General features: G+C 45.2%; 1 protein-coding gene across 2 annotated transcripts in view; it reads left to right on the top strand.

Moving 5' to 3' along the window:
- Positions 1-17,605, top strand: part of utp4 (UTP4 small subunit processome component) — a 56,441-nt gene that overhangs the window by 7,420 nt on the left and 31,416 nt on the right. Inside the window, exons 2-6 of one of the 2 annotated variants that reach the window (XM_052028614.1) lie at positions 13,381-13,572; positions 15,612-15,696; positions 16,427-16,516; positions 16,996-17,207; positions 17,409-17,580. In XM_052028614.1, coding sequence (XP_051884574.1) covers positions 13,381-13,572; positions 15,612-15,696; positions 16,427-16,516; positions 16,996-17,207; positions 17,409-17,580 — 751 coding nt within the window. The remainder of the gene's footprint in view (positions 1-13,380; positions 13,573-15,611; positions 15,697-16,426; positions 16,517-16,995; positions 17,208-17,408; positions 17,581-17,605) is intronic. The other variant, XM_052028615.1, reaches the window with a different exon arrangement.

Raw genomic sequence — 17,605 nt, 5'->3', positions numbered from 1 at the left:
TCACATTCCTCCATATGCCTATCCAACAAGCTCTTGAACCTGTCTAATGTATCTGCCTCCACCACCACCCCAGGCAGTGCATTCCATGCACCAACCACTCTCTGGGTGAAAAACCTCCCCCTGACATCTCCCCTGAACCTCCCACCCATAACCTTAAAGCCATGCCCTCTCGTCTTGAGCATTGGTGCCCTGGGAAGGAGGTGCTGACTGTCTACTCTATCTATTCCTCTCAATATTTTGTATACCTCTATCATGTCTCCTTTCATCCTCCTCCTTTCCAGTGAATAAAGCCCTAGCACCTTAAGCCTCTCCTCATATTCCATACGCTGTAATCCAGGCAGCATCCTGGTAAATCTCCTCTGCATCCTCTCCAACACCTCCACATCCTTCCTATAATGAGGCGACCAGAACTGAACACAGTACTCTAAGTGTGGCCTAACTAGAGTTTTGTAAAGCTGCATCATCACCTCGCGGCTCTTAAACTCAATCACGCAATTTATGAAAGCCAACATCCCATTGGCCTTCTTAACTGCTCTTTCCACCTGTGAGGCAACTTTCAATGAACTGTGAATATGAACCCCCAGATCCCTCTGCTCCTCCACACTGCCAAGTACCTTGCCATTTACCCAGTACTCTGCCCTGGAGTTTGTCCTTCCAAAGTATACCACCTCACACTTCTCCGGATTGAACTCCATCTGCCACTTGTCAGCCCAGCTCTGCATCCTATCAATATCCCTCTGTAAGCTCTGACAGCCCTCCACACTATCCACAATACTGCCGATCTTAGTGTCGTCTGCAAACTTACTAACCCAGCCCTCCACCCCCTCATCTAAGTCATCTATAAGTATCACAAAAAGTAGAGGTCCCAGAACCGATCCCTGCGGGACACCACTAGTCACTGCCCTCCAATCCGAGGGCACTCCTTCCACCACAACCCTCTGCTTTCTACATGCAAGCCAATTCCTAATCCACACAGCCAAGCTTCCCTGCATCCCTTGGTCTCTGACCTTCTGAAGAAGCCTACCATGAGGAACCTTATCAAACGCCTTACTAAAATCCATGTAAACCACATCCAGGTCACCTGCTCAAAGAACTCTATCAGGCTTGTGAGGCAAGATCTTCCCTTCACAAAGCCATGCTGGCTGTCCCTAATCAGTTCATGATTCTCTAGGTGTTCATAAATCCTATCCCTTAGAATCCTTTCCAACAGCTTACCCACCACAGATGTGAGACTCACCAGTCTATAATTCCCTGGCCTATCCCTATTACCTTTTTTGAACAAGGGGACAACATTCGCAACCGTCCAATACTCTGGCACCATCCCCGTGGACAACGAGGACTCAAAGATCCCTACCAGCGGTTCAACAATCTCCTCCCTCGCCTCTCGAAGCAGCCTGGGGAAAATCCCGTCAGGCCCCGGAGATTTATCTGTCTTAATATTATTTAACAACTTCAACACATCCTCTCTCTTGATATCTACAACCTCGAGAACATTACCCCTACCAGCACTCCCTTCCGCGTCATCAAGACCCCTCTCCCTGGTGAATACCGAAGAGAAGTACTCATTGAGAACTTCTCCCACTTCCGTCGCCTCCAGGCAAATTCTCCAACCTTTGTCCTTAATCAGACCTACCTTTACCCTAGCCATCCTACCCTTCACATACTTGAAAAAGGCCTTGGGATTTTCCTTAACCCTACTAGCCAACGCCTTTTCATGTCCCCTTCTAGCTCTCCTCAGCCCTTTCTTAAGTTCCTTCCTCGCTACCCTATATTCCTCATGGGCCCTGTCTGAACCTTGCTGCTTATACCTCATGTACGCTACCTTCTTCTCCCTAACAAGTCGTTCCACCTCTCTTGTCACCCACGGTTCCTTCACCCTGCCATTCCTTCTCTGCCTCACCGGGACATATTTATCCCTAACATCCTGCATAAGATCCCTGAACATCGACCACATCTCCATGGTACATTTTCCTTCAAAAAGGACATCCCAATTTACACTCCCAAGTTCTCTCCTTATAGCCTCATAGTTCGCCCTTCCCCAATTAAAAATCCTCTTATCCTCTCAGCACCTGTCCCTGTCCATGACAATTTTAAAGGTTATGGAGCAATGGTCACTGTCCCCCAAATGCTCACCCACCAATAGATCCTTCACCTGTCCCGGTTCATTTCCTAAAACTAGATCTAACATGGCATTCCCTCTAGTTGGCCTGTCGACATACTGCGTCAGGAATCCCTCCTGGACACATTTAACAAATTCCCTCCCATCTAAACCTTTGGCACTAAGCAGGTTCCAGTCTATATTTGGGAAGTTGAAGTCTCCCATTATAACAACCCTGTTATTTTTGCTTCTCTCCAAACACTGCCTGCCAATCTGCTCCCCTATATCTCTACTGCTACCTTGGGGCCTATAGAATACTCTTAGTAGAGTAACTGCTCCTTTCTTGTTCCTTACTTCCACCCATACGGACTCTAGAGATGATCCTTCTACAACATCCATCTTTTCCACAGCCATAACAGTGTCCCTGATGAGTATCGCCACCCCTCCTCCTCTTCTCCCCTCTTCCCTATCCCTCTTAAAGCACCGAAAACCAGGAATATTCAATATCCACTCCTCTCCTGACGTCAGCCACGTCTCAGTAATAGCCACGATATCATAGTCCCCCATACTTATCCAAGCCCTCAATTCGTCCCCCTTATTCCTGACGCTTCTTGCATTTAAGTAAACACACTTCAGTCCATCTACCTTACTACTTTTATAGCCTGTATTCTGCTTCTCCTTCCCCAAAGCCTCTCTACCTGTTTGATCTAACTTTTCTCCATTCCCTTCTTCCTCTGACCTACTCCTCCGGTTCCCTTGCCCCTCACAAACTAGTTTAAACCCTCCCGAACCACCCTAGCAAATCTCGCCGCAAGGATATTGGCCCCCTTATGGTTCAGGTGTAACCCGTCCTCTGTGCAGGTCCCACCTTCCCGAGAAGAGATCCCAATGATCCAGAAATCTAAAACCCTCCCTCCTGCACCACCTTCTCAGCCATGCATTTATCTGCCACCTCCTCCTATTCCTGCCTTCACTATCGCGTGGCACTGGCAGCAATCCCGAGATTGCTACCCTTGAGGTCCTGTTCCTCAATTTTCTGCCTAGCTCCCTGAACTCGCTCTTCAGGACCTCATCCCCCTTCCTACCTATTCATCCCCCTTCCTACCATGTTCAATGGTTACGGGATGTTATGTCATACTTGAATCTAGAGAAGATTCGCTGTTCAGTTTCTGAATCTAACCTAGACTTTCAAACCCTGTGGGGACCCTTTTTGAATTATTTTCAAAATCTCTGATTTGGGGGCTAAAATGCAGATATTGGCTGACACTGTTATGTTTTTTAAGGTTTTTTCCTTGCTGTTTTTTCTATCTAACAGCTTCGGGTTTTGGTAGTTTTGGGTAGTTTTTTTTGTAATAAAATATTTCAATTTTTTTTCTTTCCTTATTAACTAACTACTATATGTGATTATTGATTTAGACTATTGTAATCCTAAGTACGACTTATTACAATGTATTCAGTAGTATTTTTACTTTCTTTTTTTGATGCATGTACTCTGTATTTTTTTCATGGATTTAATAAAAATATTGTAAAGAAAAGCCTGTTAGGGTGAAGCTCAAGGCTGGCAAGTTTAGGGAACCCTGGACGACGAGAGATATTGAGGCTTTGGTCAGGAAAAAGGAGGCATACGTAGAACATAAGAACATAGGAACAGGAGTAAGCCATCTGGCCTGTCGAGCCTGCTCCGCCATTCAATAAGATCATGGCTGGACTGGCCGTGGACTCCGCTCCACCTATGCGCTTTTCCCCAATACCCTTAATTCCCCTACTATGCAAGAATCTGGTGCCTTAAATATATTTAATTAGGTAACCTCTACTTTATCCCTAGGCAGAGAATTCTACAGATTAACTACACTCTGGGGAAAAGCAGTTCTTCCTGATCTCTGTCCTAAATCTACTTCCCTGAATCTTGAAGCTATGTCCCCTATTTCTAGTCTCACCTACCAGTGGAAACCACTTTGCTGCTTCTATCTTATCTACCCCTTTCATAATATGTTTCTAAAGATCCCCTCTCATTCTTCTGAATTCTAGTGAATATAGTCCCAGGCGACTCAATCTCTCCTCATATGCTAACTCCATCATCTCTGGAATCAACCTGGTGAACCTCCTCTGCACTGCCTCCAAAGCTAGTATATCTTTTCTCAAGTAAGGAGACCAGAACTGCATGCAGTACTCAAGGTGCGGCCTCACCAGTACCCTGTACAGTTGCAGCATAACCTCCCTGCTCTTAAATTCAATCCCTCCAGCAATGAAGGCCAAAATTCCATTTGCCTTCTTGATAATCTGTTGCACCAAATTGTGTTACCAAAATACTATCAGCACATCTCCTCCTCCACCACGGGCGCCAACACCCTTGACCACTGCTATACAACCATCAAAGATGCCTTCCGAGCCACCCCTCGTCCTCACTTTGGGAAATCAGACCACCAGGCTGTGCTCCTTCTCCCTGCATACAAACAGAAACTGAAACGGGAGGATCCGGTACGGAGAGTCTTGCAGTGCTGGTCTGAGGAAGTAGATGAGCTCCTACGTGACTTCTTTGAGACAGTGGACTGGTCCATGTTCAAAGACTCAGCTGCCAGCCTTGATGAGTATGTCACCACCATCACGGACTTTATCAGCAAGTGTGTGGAGAACTGTGTACCAATGAAGACGATATGGGTGTTCCCAAACAGGAAACCATGGATGAACCGGGAGAACCACTCCCTACTGAAGGAGAGGACTGCTGCACACAGATCTGGTGATCCTGATCTGTACAAGAAATCGAGGTATGACCTTTGGAAAGCTATCAGGGATGCCAAGAGGCAATACCAACTCAAAATAGAGTCCCTGACCAGCCGCCAGTTATGGCAGGGCTTACGTGCCATAACAGGCTACAAGACGAAGTCGGGCTGCATAGCTAACAACAGCGCATCCCTTCCTGATGAACTTAAATCATTCTATGCGCGTTTTGAACAAAAGGGAAGTGGATTGTCACCATCTGCCCTGACAGCCACCAACGCAGCTGAACCTGTGATCACAGTGGAGGACGTAACATCAGTCTTCCGGAGAGTGAACACGAGGAAAGCTCCTGGCCTAGATGGTGTCCCGGGCCATGTGCTCAGATCTTGTGCTGACCAGCTGGCAGAAGTATTTGCGGACATATTCAGCCTCTCCCTGCTTCAATCTCAGGTTCCCTCCTGTTTTAAGAAGACCACTATCATTCCGGTACCAAAGAAAAGCAAGGTAGCATGCCTCAATGACTACAGACCAGTGGCTCTGACAGCCACCATCATGAAGTGCTTTGAGAGATTGGTCATGGCATGCATCAACTCCAGCCTACCAGACAACCTGGACCCATTGCAATTCGCCTATTGGCAAAACAGGTCTACAGTGGATGCCATCTCCCTGGCCCTACACTCAGCTCTGGAGCATCTGGACAGTAAAGACACATACGTTAGACTATTGTTTATTGACTACAGCTCTGCCTTCAATAATTCCAAACAAGCTTGTCGCCAGACTCCGAGACCTGGGGCTCAACACCTCCCTCTGTAACTGGATCCTTGACTTTCTAACAAACAGACCGCAATCAGTGAGGCTAGGCAGCAATACCTCCAGCACGATTATTCTCAACACTGGTGCCCCACAAGGCTGCGTCCTCAGCCCTCTACTCTATTCCCTGTACACTCACGACTGTGTGGCCAGATTCTGCTCTAATTCCATCTACGAGTTTGCAGCTGATACCACCGTTGTAGGCTGTATCTCCAACAGCGATGAGTCGGAGTACAGGAAGGAGATAGAGAGTTTAGTGGAATGGTGTCATGACAACAACCTTTCCCTTAATGTCAACAAAACAAAAGAGCTGGTCATTGACTTCAGGAAAGGGGGCGGTGTACATGCACCTGTCTACATCAATGGTGCTGAGGTCGAGAGGGTCGAGAGCTTCAAGTTCCTGGGTGTGAACATCACCAACAGCCTGTCCTGGTCAAATCACATAGATGTCACAGGCAAGAAAGCTCACCAGAGCCTCTACTTCCTCAGGAGGCTAAAGAAATTTGGTTTGTCCCCTTTGACTCTTACCGACTTTTACCGATGCACCATTGATAGCATCCTAACTGGATGTATCACGGCTTGGTATGGCAACTGCTCTGCCCAGGACCGCAAGAAGCTGCAGAGAGTTGTGGACACAGCCCAGTGCATCACGGACACCAGCCTTCCCTCCTTGGACTCTGTCTTTACCTCTCGTTGTCTCGGTGTAGCAGCCAGCATAATCAAAGACCCCACCCACCCGGGACATTCTCCCTTCTCTCCTCTTCCATTGGGTAGAAGATACAGGTGCCTGAGGGCATGTACCACCAGACTAAAGGACAGCTTCTACCCCACTGTGATAAGACTATTGAATGGTTCCCTTATACAATGAGATGGACTGTGACCTCACGATCTACCTTGTTGTGACTTTGCACCTTATTGCACTGCACTTTCTCTGTAGCTGTGACACTTTACTCTGTACTGTTACAGTTTTTACCTGTACTACATTAATGCACTTTGTACTAACTCAATGTAACTGCACTATGTAATGAATTGACCTGTACGATCGGTTTGTAAGACAAGCTTTTCGCTGTACCTCGGTACAAGTGACAATAATAAACCAATACCAATACCAATACCACCTGCAAACCAACCTTCTGTGATTAATGTACAAGCACTCCCAAGTCCCTCTGCACAACAGCATGCTGCAGTCTTTCACCGTTTAAATAATAATCTGATCTTCTATTTTTCCTTCTGAAATGGATGACCTCACATCTATTTATTTTTTAAATCTTTATTAATCGCACGTACATTGAAACACATAGTGAAATGCGTCTTGATGCATTACTGAGAATATGCTGGGGGCAGCTCGCAAGTGTCGCCACTCTTCCGGTGCCAACATAGCATGCCCACAACTCCTAACCTGTACATCTTTAGAATGAGGGAGGAAACCAGAGCACCTGCAAGAAACCTACGCAGATACATGGGGAGAATGTACAAACTCCTTTTAGCGGTGGAATTGAACCCAGGTCGCTGGTGCTGTAATAGCGTTATGCTAACTGCTACATATTGTACTCTATCTGCCAGACCCTTACCCACTCACTTACTGTATCTATATCTCTGCAGATTCTCTGCATCCTTTGCACAATTTCCTTTTCCACTCAGTTTAGTGTCATCAGCAAACTTAAACTACACTCAGTCCCCTCTTCCAAATTGTTAATGTATATCGTGAATAGTTGCGGGCCCAACACCGAACCCTGCTGCTCAGAACTGGTTGCCAACCAGAGAAACACCCATTTATCCCAACTCTCTGCCTTCATCCAACATTCCAACATTCCCCTCTTTCCTCAGTGCTCATTATATCCTCAAAAGAAACTCCAGTAAGTTTGTCAAACAGAACCTGCCCTTCCTGAATCCATGCTGTGTCTGCCTGGTGGAACCACTTCTTTCCAGATGTCTCGCTATTTCTTCCTTAATGATAGCTTCAAGCATTTTCCCAACTACAAACATTAAGCTAACTGGGCTATAGTTACAGGCCTTTTGCTATATCCTTTTTTTTAAACAGTGGTGTGATATTTGCTGTCTTCCAATCTGCTGGGACCTGTCCAGAGAATTTTGGTAAATTATCACAAACGCCTCTACCATAACTTCCGCCATTTCTTTCAGTACCCTGGGATGCATCCCATCAGGACCAGGGGACTCGTCTTCCTTTAGGCCCACTAGTTTGCTCATCACTACCTCTTTAGTGATAGCGATTGTATCGAGGTCCTCACCTCCCAACGCATCCATAACATCTCTTTGGTGTGTTAGATGTGTTCTCCACTGTGAAGACTGACACAAAATAGTTATTCAAAGCCTCGGCCATTTCTGCATCACCCAATATTAATTCCCCCTTCTCATCTTCCAAGGGACCTACGTTCACTTTAGCCACCCTTTCTGCTTTGTTTTTATATTTTGTGCCAGTTTACTTTCATAAGCTATCTTCCCTTTCTTTAATGCTTGTTTAGTAGTTCTTTGTTGTTCTTCAAAGCTTCCCCAATCTTCCAGTTTCTCACTACTCTTGGTGACTTTGTATGCATGAGCTTTTAGTTTGATGCTTTCCTTTATTTCCTTAGTTATTCAAGGCTGGCACTCCCCACCCTTACTGTCCTTGCTTTTAACTGGAATGTACTTTTGTTGAGCACCATGGAAAATCTCTTTGAAAGTCTTCTACTGTTCCATATAGTCTATGTCCCCAATCTACGCTAGCCAACTTCTCCCTCATCCGTTGTAGTCTCCCTTGTTTAGGCATGACACACTGGTTTTAGATTGAACTATTGCACCCTCCATTTGTGTGAGAAATTCTATCATACTGTGATCATTCTTTGCAAGAGGATCCCTAACTACAAGATCGTTAATTTTACCTGTCTCATTGCACAGGACCAGATCTAAGACAGCATTTTCCCTTGTTGGTTCACCAACATGTTGTTCAAAAAAGCTGTTATGGATGCAGTCTATGAAGACCTCCTCAAGACTGCCTCGATCAACTTTATTCGCCCAATCTTTGTGGAAGTTAATGTTCCCCATGACAACTGCCGTTCCATTCTTACATGCATCAGATATTTCTTTGTTTATTGCCTGTGCCACTGTAATGTTATTATTTGGTGGCTTTAGACAACTCCCACCAGTGATTCTTTTTTCCCTTTACTATTCCTAATCTTTACTCAGATGGATGCAACGTTCTGCTCCTTGAATCTTGTATTGTCTCTCACTATCGCCTTGATCACATCCTTAATTAAGAGCGCTACCCCACCTCCCTTACCTTCCTGCCTATCCTTCCGTATTACCTGATACCCTTGGATATTTCATTCCAAGTCATCTCCACCCTGAAGCCATGCTTCTGTAATGGCCACTAAATCATACCCCTTTGTACTGATTTGTGCCACAAGTTCACTGACCTTGTCTCGAATGATACGATACTTCAGCCCTTACACTCATTATCCTTTTAGAATCTAGTAACCTTTGTTTCCTTTGCATTTGACTTTTCTATATTCCACTCTTACTTTTCTCTTTTCTAACTTTTGCTTTGGTCTCTGCATTGCTTCCCTCTATCATTCTGCATGGATTCTCATTCCCCTGCCATATTAGTTTAAACCCTCCCCAGTAGCACTAACAAACTATCCCACTAGGACATTGATCCCGGTCCTGCCTCAGGTGAAGACTGTTCTGTTTGAACTGGTCCCACCTCCCCCAGAACCAGTTCCAATGCCCTAGAAATCTGAAACCCTCCCTCCTGCACCGCTGCTCAAGCCACATATTCATCCTAACTGTGCTGCTATTCCTACTCTGACTAGCATGGCACAGATAGCAATCCTGAGATTATTACCTTTGAGGTCCTACTTTTAAATTTATCTCCTAGCTCCCTGAATTCAGCTTGTAGGACCTCATCCCGCTTTTTTCCTATATTGTTGGTACCTATGTGCGCCACGACATCTGGCCGTGCACTGCTACGAGACATCCCTGACCCTTGCACCTGGGAGGCAACACACCAACCGGGAGTCATATTTGCGGTCACAGAAGCTCCTGTCTATTCCCCTTACCATGGAATCCCTTACCACTAGAGGTCTGCCACGCTTTTTCCTGCCCTCCTGTGCAGCAGAGCCACTCACAGTGCTATGATTCTGGCTACTGCTGCCTTGCCCTGATGAGCCGTCTCCTCAACTGTATCCAAAGCATTATATCTGTTTTGGAGGGAGATGACCACAGGGGACTCTTGCACTACCCTCCTGCTGCTGCTCTGCCTGGTCACCCATTCCCTATCTTTCCTTGGGCCCTTAAGCTGCGGTGTGACCAACTCACTAAACATGTTATCCACAACATTCTCAGCATCGTGAGTGCTCCAAACAAGAGCAGTACAGCACAGGACAGGCCCTTCGGTTCACTATGTTGTGCCGAACTAATTAAACAAATGACTCCTAATTAATCTAATCCCTCTTCCCTGCACATTGACCATATCCCTCCCTTCTCTGCATATTCATGTGCCCATCTAAGAGTCTGTTAAACATTCTTCTGCTATCTGCCTCTATCACCACTCCTGGCAGTGCACTCCAGACCCCCACCACTCTCTTGTGTAAACAAAAAACTTGTCCCGCACATCTCATTTGTACTGTCCCCCTCTCATCTTAAATATATGCCCTCTAGTACCAGATATTTCAATCCTGGGAAAAAGATACTGGCTGGCTATTCTATCTATGCCTCACATAATTTTATAACCTTCTCTGAAATCTCCCCTTAGCCGCTCTAGAGAAAACAGCCCCAGCTTGTCCAACCTCTCCTCATAGCAAATGTCCTCCAAACCAGACAGCATCCTGGTAAATCTCCTCTGCACGCTCTCCAAAGCCTCCACATCCTTCCTATAATGAGGTGACCAGAACTGAGTGCAATACTCTAAATGTGGCTTAACCAGAGTTTTATGTAGCTGTAACATAACTTCCTGACGTGCTATGAGGAGAGGTTGGACAAGTTGGGGCTGTTTTCTCCAGAGAGGCGGAGGCTGAGGGAAGATGAGGGATTAGATTAATTAGGAATCATTGATTTAATTAGTTTGGCACAACATCATGCTACAGAGTCATAGAGCAATACAGGACAGATATAGGCCCTTCGGCCCAACCAATCCATACTGACCATGGTGCATACCCAGTTAGTCCTAATTTCCTGCATTTGGACCATATCTCTCTAAGCCTCACACCTCTAGCGTAAGGCTTTACAGCGCCAGCGACCCGGGTTCAATTCCGGTCGCTGTTTGTAGGGAGTTTGTACGTTCTCCCTGTGTCTGCGTGGGTTTCCTCCCACATTCCAAAGACGTATGGTTTAGGAAGTTGTGGGCATGCTATGTTGGCATCGGAAGCGTGGCGACACTTGCGGGCTGCCCCCAGAACACTACGCAAAAGATTAATTTCACTATGTGTTTCGATGTACATGTGACTAATAAAGATATCTTATTAAATGCTTCTTGAATGATACTATTGTACCTGCCTGAACTACTTCCTCTGGCAGCTCATTCCATGTACTCACCGCCCTCTGCGTGAAAAATTTGCCCCTCGGGTCCCGTTTAAATCTTACCCCTCTCACCCTAAATCTATGCCCCCTAGTTTTGAACTCCCCTACCTTGGGGGAAAAAGACTGTCACCATCCACCTTATCTATGCCTCTCATAATTTTAAACATTTCTATAAGGTCATGCCTCATTCTCCTATAGGAATAAACTGGCCAACCTCGCCCTATAACTTAGGCCATCTAGTCATGGCAACATCCTTGTAAATCTTTTCTGCAATCTTTCCAGATTAATCATATCTTTCCTATAACAGGGTGACCAAGACTGTATACAAGTGCAGCTTCACCAACGACTTGTACAACTGCAACATAATGTCCCAACTCCTATACTCAATGCCCTGATTGATGAAGGCCAGCGTGCTAAATGCTGTTTTCACCACCCTGTCTACCTGTGATGCTGCTTGCAATGAGCTATGCACTTGTACTCCTAGTTCTCTGTTCCATTACACTCCCTAGTGCAAGTCCTACTCTGGTTTGACTTTCCAAAGTGCATCACCTCACACTTGTCTGTATTGAAATCCATTTGGCCCACTTCCCTAACTGATCAAGATCCCCCTGTAATCTATGATAACTATCTTCACTATCAATGACTCCTCCTAATTTTGTGTCATCCGCAAACTTACTGATCAAGCCTGGTGCATTGGCATACAAATCATTTGTATATATAATGAATAACAAGGCTCCCAACACTGACCCCTGCAGCACACCACTAGTCACCGGCCTCCATTCTGAGAAACAACCTTCAACCACCACCCTCTGCTTGCTACCTCCAAACCAATTTTGAATCCACCTAACCAGCTCTCCCTGGATTCCATGGGACCTAACCTTCCAGACCAGGCTACCATGCGGGACCTTGTTGAAGGCCCTGCTGAAGTCCAAATAGACGGCATCCACTGCCTTACCTTTGTCTATCTTTTTGGTTACCTCGTCAAAAAAAACTTGAAAAGATTTGTCAATCATGACTTTCCTCACACAAAACCATGCTGATTCCTCCTAATCAGACTCTTGTCTCTCCAAATGCTGGTAGATCCTGACCTTCAGAATTCCCTCTAGTAACTTACCCACCACAGATGTCAGGCTGACCGGCTTGTAGTTCCCTGGCTTGTCCCTTTCTACCCTTTATAAACAACAGAACAACATTAGCTCTTTTCCAGTCTTCAGGAACTTCACCAGCGGGTAATGATGAAGCAAATATCTCCGTAAGGGCCTCCTCTATTCTATGTTCTATAAGACAACACACCTATTCCAGGTATTTTCACATAGAGGGTGGTATGTATATGGAATGAGCTGCCAGAGGAAGTGGTTGAGGCACGTACAATAACAACTTTTAAAAGACATTTGGACAGGTACATAGGAAAGGTTTAGAGGGATTAGGGTCAAATGCGGGCAAATGGGACTAGCTCAGGTGGGTATCTTGGTCGACGTAGACAAGATGGTCCTGTTTTCATGCTGTGTGATTCTATCAGTCTAGTCAACCTCTGAACTGTGCTGGGGTCCTGGAATGGAACTTCTGCACCCTCGACTGAGAATTGACAGTGCAGCACTATTGACCCACATAAATAATTGGTGCTCATTATTGACTAACCCTGGGTTACTTGCAGCTTCCTGTTGACTAATGGTTACTCAATTCACTACAGGCAACTCCCCACCCCCCGTGTTGCAGGGAATAGGGGGTGGTTGCATTCCAAGAAAATGGTATGTATCTTGATTTTCTGTAATGCAAAGTCACGCCATCTGTGCATGTGTCAAGAAATGAGAATTGAAAAAAATAAATTTGTGCTTGTTTATTTACTTTCCTTCATACAAATTTCATAAAATGAAGTTTTATTCCGTATCCCCCCATTTTTTGGTTGTGATTTGTGATTTTCGTAAAGGTGAATTTCCATTACCCAAACTGCCACAATGTGGGAGTTGCCTGTATTGATGGACCCTGGGTTATTTAGTTCACTATTGACTGACCTTGCATTTCCTGCAGCTCACTCCTGATGAACAGTGCATCTCTTGCAAGTGACAATTGATTAGCCTTGGTTTGCCCCATCTTACTCTTCATTACCACTCTTTGTAGTCGATTAACCCTAAATTGTTCACACCTCTCTATTGGTAAAACGTGGATTATCCTGCTGTCATTATCAGTTAACTGAAGCATGCTCAGAGCTCATTATTGACTAACTGATTTCTTATTTGCAGGTGATTCCTGGAGATAACAAGAGGTTAATTGAAGCAATCAGTTGGGTTGGCCAGGATCGACTTCTGAGTGTGGGATTGAGTGGAGAAATCATTGAGTTTGATCTGCAGAGGCTCCGCCCCAAGTACACATTGGATGCTTTTGGAGGTCCCCTTTGGTGTATGAGCTGTAACTGCGAGGAAAGTTACCTAGCGGTTAGTACAGGAAGATGCAGGCACACATCAGTGACTGCACAGTGAAATGTCATTGAGCTGGAAATGCAATGGAACATCAGAGATACAAATGTTTGTTTCTTGTGCTTGAAACAGACGAAAATATTTAGAACCATAGAACAGTACAGCACAATACAGACCCTTCGGCCCACAATGTTGTGCCGACCTTTAAATCTCACCTAAGACTATCTAACCCCTTCCTCCCACATATCCCTCTATTTTAAATTCCTCCATATGCTTATCTAGCCGCCTCTTGAATTTGACCAATGTACCTGCCTCCACCACCGCCCCAGGCAGTGCATTCCATGCCCCAACCACTCTCTGGGTTAAAAAACCTTTCCCTGATATCTCCCTTGAATTTCCCACCCATTATTTTAAAGCCATGCCCTCTTGTATTGAGTATTGGTGCCCTGGGAAAGAGGCGCTGGCTGTCTACTCTATCTATTCCTCTTAATATTTTGTATACCTCTATCATGTCTCCTCTCATCCTCCTCCTCTCCAGAGTAAAGCCCTAGCTCCCTTAGTCTCTCCTCATAACGAATACTCTCTAAACCAGGCAGCATCCGGGTAAATCTCCTCTGCACCCTCTCCAATGCTTCCACATCCTTCCTGTAATGAGGCGACCAGAACTGGAGACAGTACTCCATGCGTGGTCTAACCAGAGTTTTGTTGAGCTGCATCATTACCTCGTGGCTCTTAAACTCAATCCCAGGATTTGTGAAAGCTAACATCCCATAAGCTCTCTTAACTACCCTATCCATCTGTGAGGCAACTTTCAGTGATCTGTGGATATGAACCCCCAGATCCCTCTGCTTCTCCACACTACCCAGAATCCTGCCGTTAACTCTGTACTCCACCTTGGAGTTTGTCCTTCCAAGGTGTACCACCTCACACTTCTCTGGATTGAACTCCATCTGCCACTCCTCAGCCCAGCTCTGCATCCTATCGATGTCCCTCTGCAATCTTCGACAATCCTCCACACTATCCACAGCACCACCAACCTTTGTGTAGTCTGCAAACTTGCCAACCCACCCTTCTACCCCCTCATCCAAGCCGTTAATAAAAATCACGAAAAGCAGAGGTCCCAGAACCGATCCTTGTGGGACACCGCTAGTCACAGCCCTCCAATCTGAATGCACTCCCTCCACCACAACCCTCTGCTTTCTACAGGCAAGCCAATTCCGAATCCACATGGCCAAGCCTCCCTGGATCCCTTGGCCTCTGACCTTCTGAAGAAGCCTACCATGTGGAACCTTGTCAAATGCCTTACTAAAATCCATGTAGACCACATCTACTGCACTACCCTCATCAATCTGCCTGGTCACCTCCTCAAAGAACCCTATCAGGCTTGTGAGACATGATCTGCCCTTCACAAAGCCATGCTGGCTGTCCCTGATCAGACCATGATTCTCCAAATGCTCATAGATCCTATCTCTAAGAATCCTTTTCATCAGCTTGCCCGCCACAGACTTAAGGCTCACCGGTCTGTAATTTCCTGGACTATCCCTACTACCTTTTTTGAATAAGGGGACAACATTTGCCACCCTCCAATCTTCCGGTACCATTCCCCCAACAAAGTTTAGGCTATCTTTATTTCAACTAGTGCTGTCACTGCCCTGAAATTGTTTGATGAGACTGGGGACTGGGAGTTTTACTTTGTATCTAACTCATCCTATACCTGTCTTGCATGTGTTTAATGGGGTGGTATAGAGGGAGCTTTACATAGAACAGTACAGCACAGTATGGGCCCTTCAGCCCATGATGTTGTGCCGACCTGTATACTCTAACTTGTTTTGCCCTTGCCTTGTTGGTGTTTGATGATGAGAGGAGGGGAATCTATCATATTCGAGTCCTTGAAACAAACTCTGTGTGTATATCTATGTAATTTTCTTTCTCTTATAATAGCTCAAAGTTTCTGGGTTGAAGGATTTCATTTAATACAGTTGCTACTTTATTTTCCAGTGTTTGGTGCAGATTTGCACGCTAGTTATTGACTTGCGCACTGTGTCTATTACCTACAGGTTGGGTGTGATGATGGCACTGTCAAACTGTTTGAGATTATTCCTGGAAAGCTTCAGTTTGAGAGAAATCTGGATCATCAAAAAGGTGTAGCTCTTTTTAACTGATAAAGGGGTTTTGTTTTGTTATAAAAACTCGACGTACACTCCAACCAGAGGATACTTTATGGCTGGAGGTTAGTGGAAGGTACATTTGTGGAAGTCGTAGAATTGTACAGAACAGAAACAGGCCCTTTGGCCCAACTCGTCCATGCTGACCAAGGTGCCTCCCTGAGCTAGTCTCATTTGGCTCGTATCCCTCTAAACCTTTCCTATTCACTATGTTCAGGAGGATGTTTCAAACTTGAAATGGCAGAAAGCATAATAAATGAAATATTAACACAGTAACATTTGAAGTGATGTATTTTAAATGGCTTGCGATGGGTAGTATAAACTTAAGTGGTACAATTTTCAGTGGGAGGGGAACTGGGTATGCAATGTTTAAGCAGTAGTTAGATTTGTATTTTAAAAACCTATGAGCTTCAGGGTTACAGATCAAGTATTGGAAGATGAGATTAAGTAGGTTAGTCCAAAATAAAAACAAAATGCTGGAAACCCTCATCAGATGTTCCCTGACCTGTTCAGTGTTTCCAGCATTTTTTGTTTTTATATCAGATCCAATTGTATTTTCAAAAGGGGAAACTTGGGAAGGGGAAGACTCATATTGAAATAAAGAGCATGGGAGTGGAGCTAAGTGGAGAAAGAGTTGGTACTAAGTACTTTGACTACATGTTTTCATAAATTGGCGCAATATGTGATGGAATCTTTCTCATTTGCAGGTCGCATAATTTCCCTCGCCTGGCACAAATCAGGCAAAATGATTGTGACGGGGTCACTCAGTGCTATTCGGGTTTTTGATGTGAAGTCTGGTAAGCTGGTGTGTTAACAGGGATAATATCTGCTGGCTTGAGTTGATGTTCTTTGAGGGAGCGTGTGAATGTTGCAAGCTGCTTCTGGTGTGCATAGTCTTTTGTCAGTGCCCCATGCGAATTGTTTAACATGATGGATCTAGGACAGATTAAAAAAAAGCTCCCTGTGCTTAATGTCTCCAAGTGTACCCCACTCTGTGGCTTGGGTTTTCGAGCTAGCAGAGTGAATACTTCCTGTTTTGAACCCACGTGAATGACGAAAGCTTTCTCTCTCTGATAATGGAGGCCCTGTGAGAATTAATGTGAGATAATTTTAAACCAACTCAAATTCACTAAGAGAAAAACTAAAAGATTTTTTGGAGATTTAAATACTGTCAGTTATTTGACTAACCTGGTGCTTCTTCAGTTTGTTCTGGGCCAGTGTCAGTTTTATTGATTATATTTAGCTGAGTTCTCACATTATCATTTGCTCTCTTTAGGTCACTGCACACACCATATTCGTGTGGATCAAGGTGATAAATTTTATCACAGTAGGAGATGTGTGGTATGGAGCATCAGTTTTCTTAGTGATTACACTATTGTGAGTGCAGACTCATTAGGGAAGTTACAGTTTTGGGATTGGAAGACAGGAACTCTGCTGAAAACACACCCCGTCACCAAGTGTGATGTGCTGTCGTTGACAGTTAATGAGGTGAGTGAACTAGCTCTCTGATCTCTGTTACTGGTCCTCTCACATTCCGTTCTAACAACTCGCTCATTAACCACTCTCAGTTGCCATACACGCTCCACCTCACTTCTTAATTTGGTCACAGGCAGGACATGCTCTCAGTCCAGACTCTCACTGGGGGCTGTGCCATGTGTTCTCAGCTGATTGGGATTTTGCTCTCTGTAGGCCGAGGACAGCATTGCTGTTGGGACGGCTGAGGGGACTGTTGTCCAATTCCAGCGGCTTGAAGTAAGATCAGACGTTGCTGGCTCTCAGTGGGTTCGTACGAAGACCTTTAAGCATCACACACATGATGTGAGGGCTGTTGTTCATGCCATGTCTGCTCTTGTCTCAGGCGGTGAGTGGATAAAAACCTCTTTGTG

Source organism: Pristis pectinata, chromosome 13 (assembly GCF_009764475.1).
Source record: "Pristis pectinata isolate sPriPec2 chromosome 13, sPriPec2.1.pri, whole genome shotgun sequence".
NCBI lineage: Eukaryota > Metazoa > Chordata > Chondrichthyes > Rhinopristiformes > Pristidae > Pristis > Pristis pectinata.
This window is presented reverse-complemented; position numbering and strand designations above follow the sequence as displayed.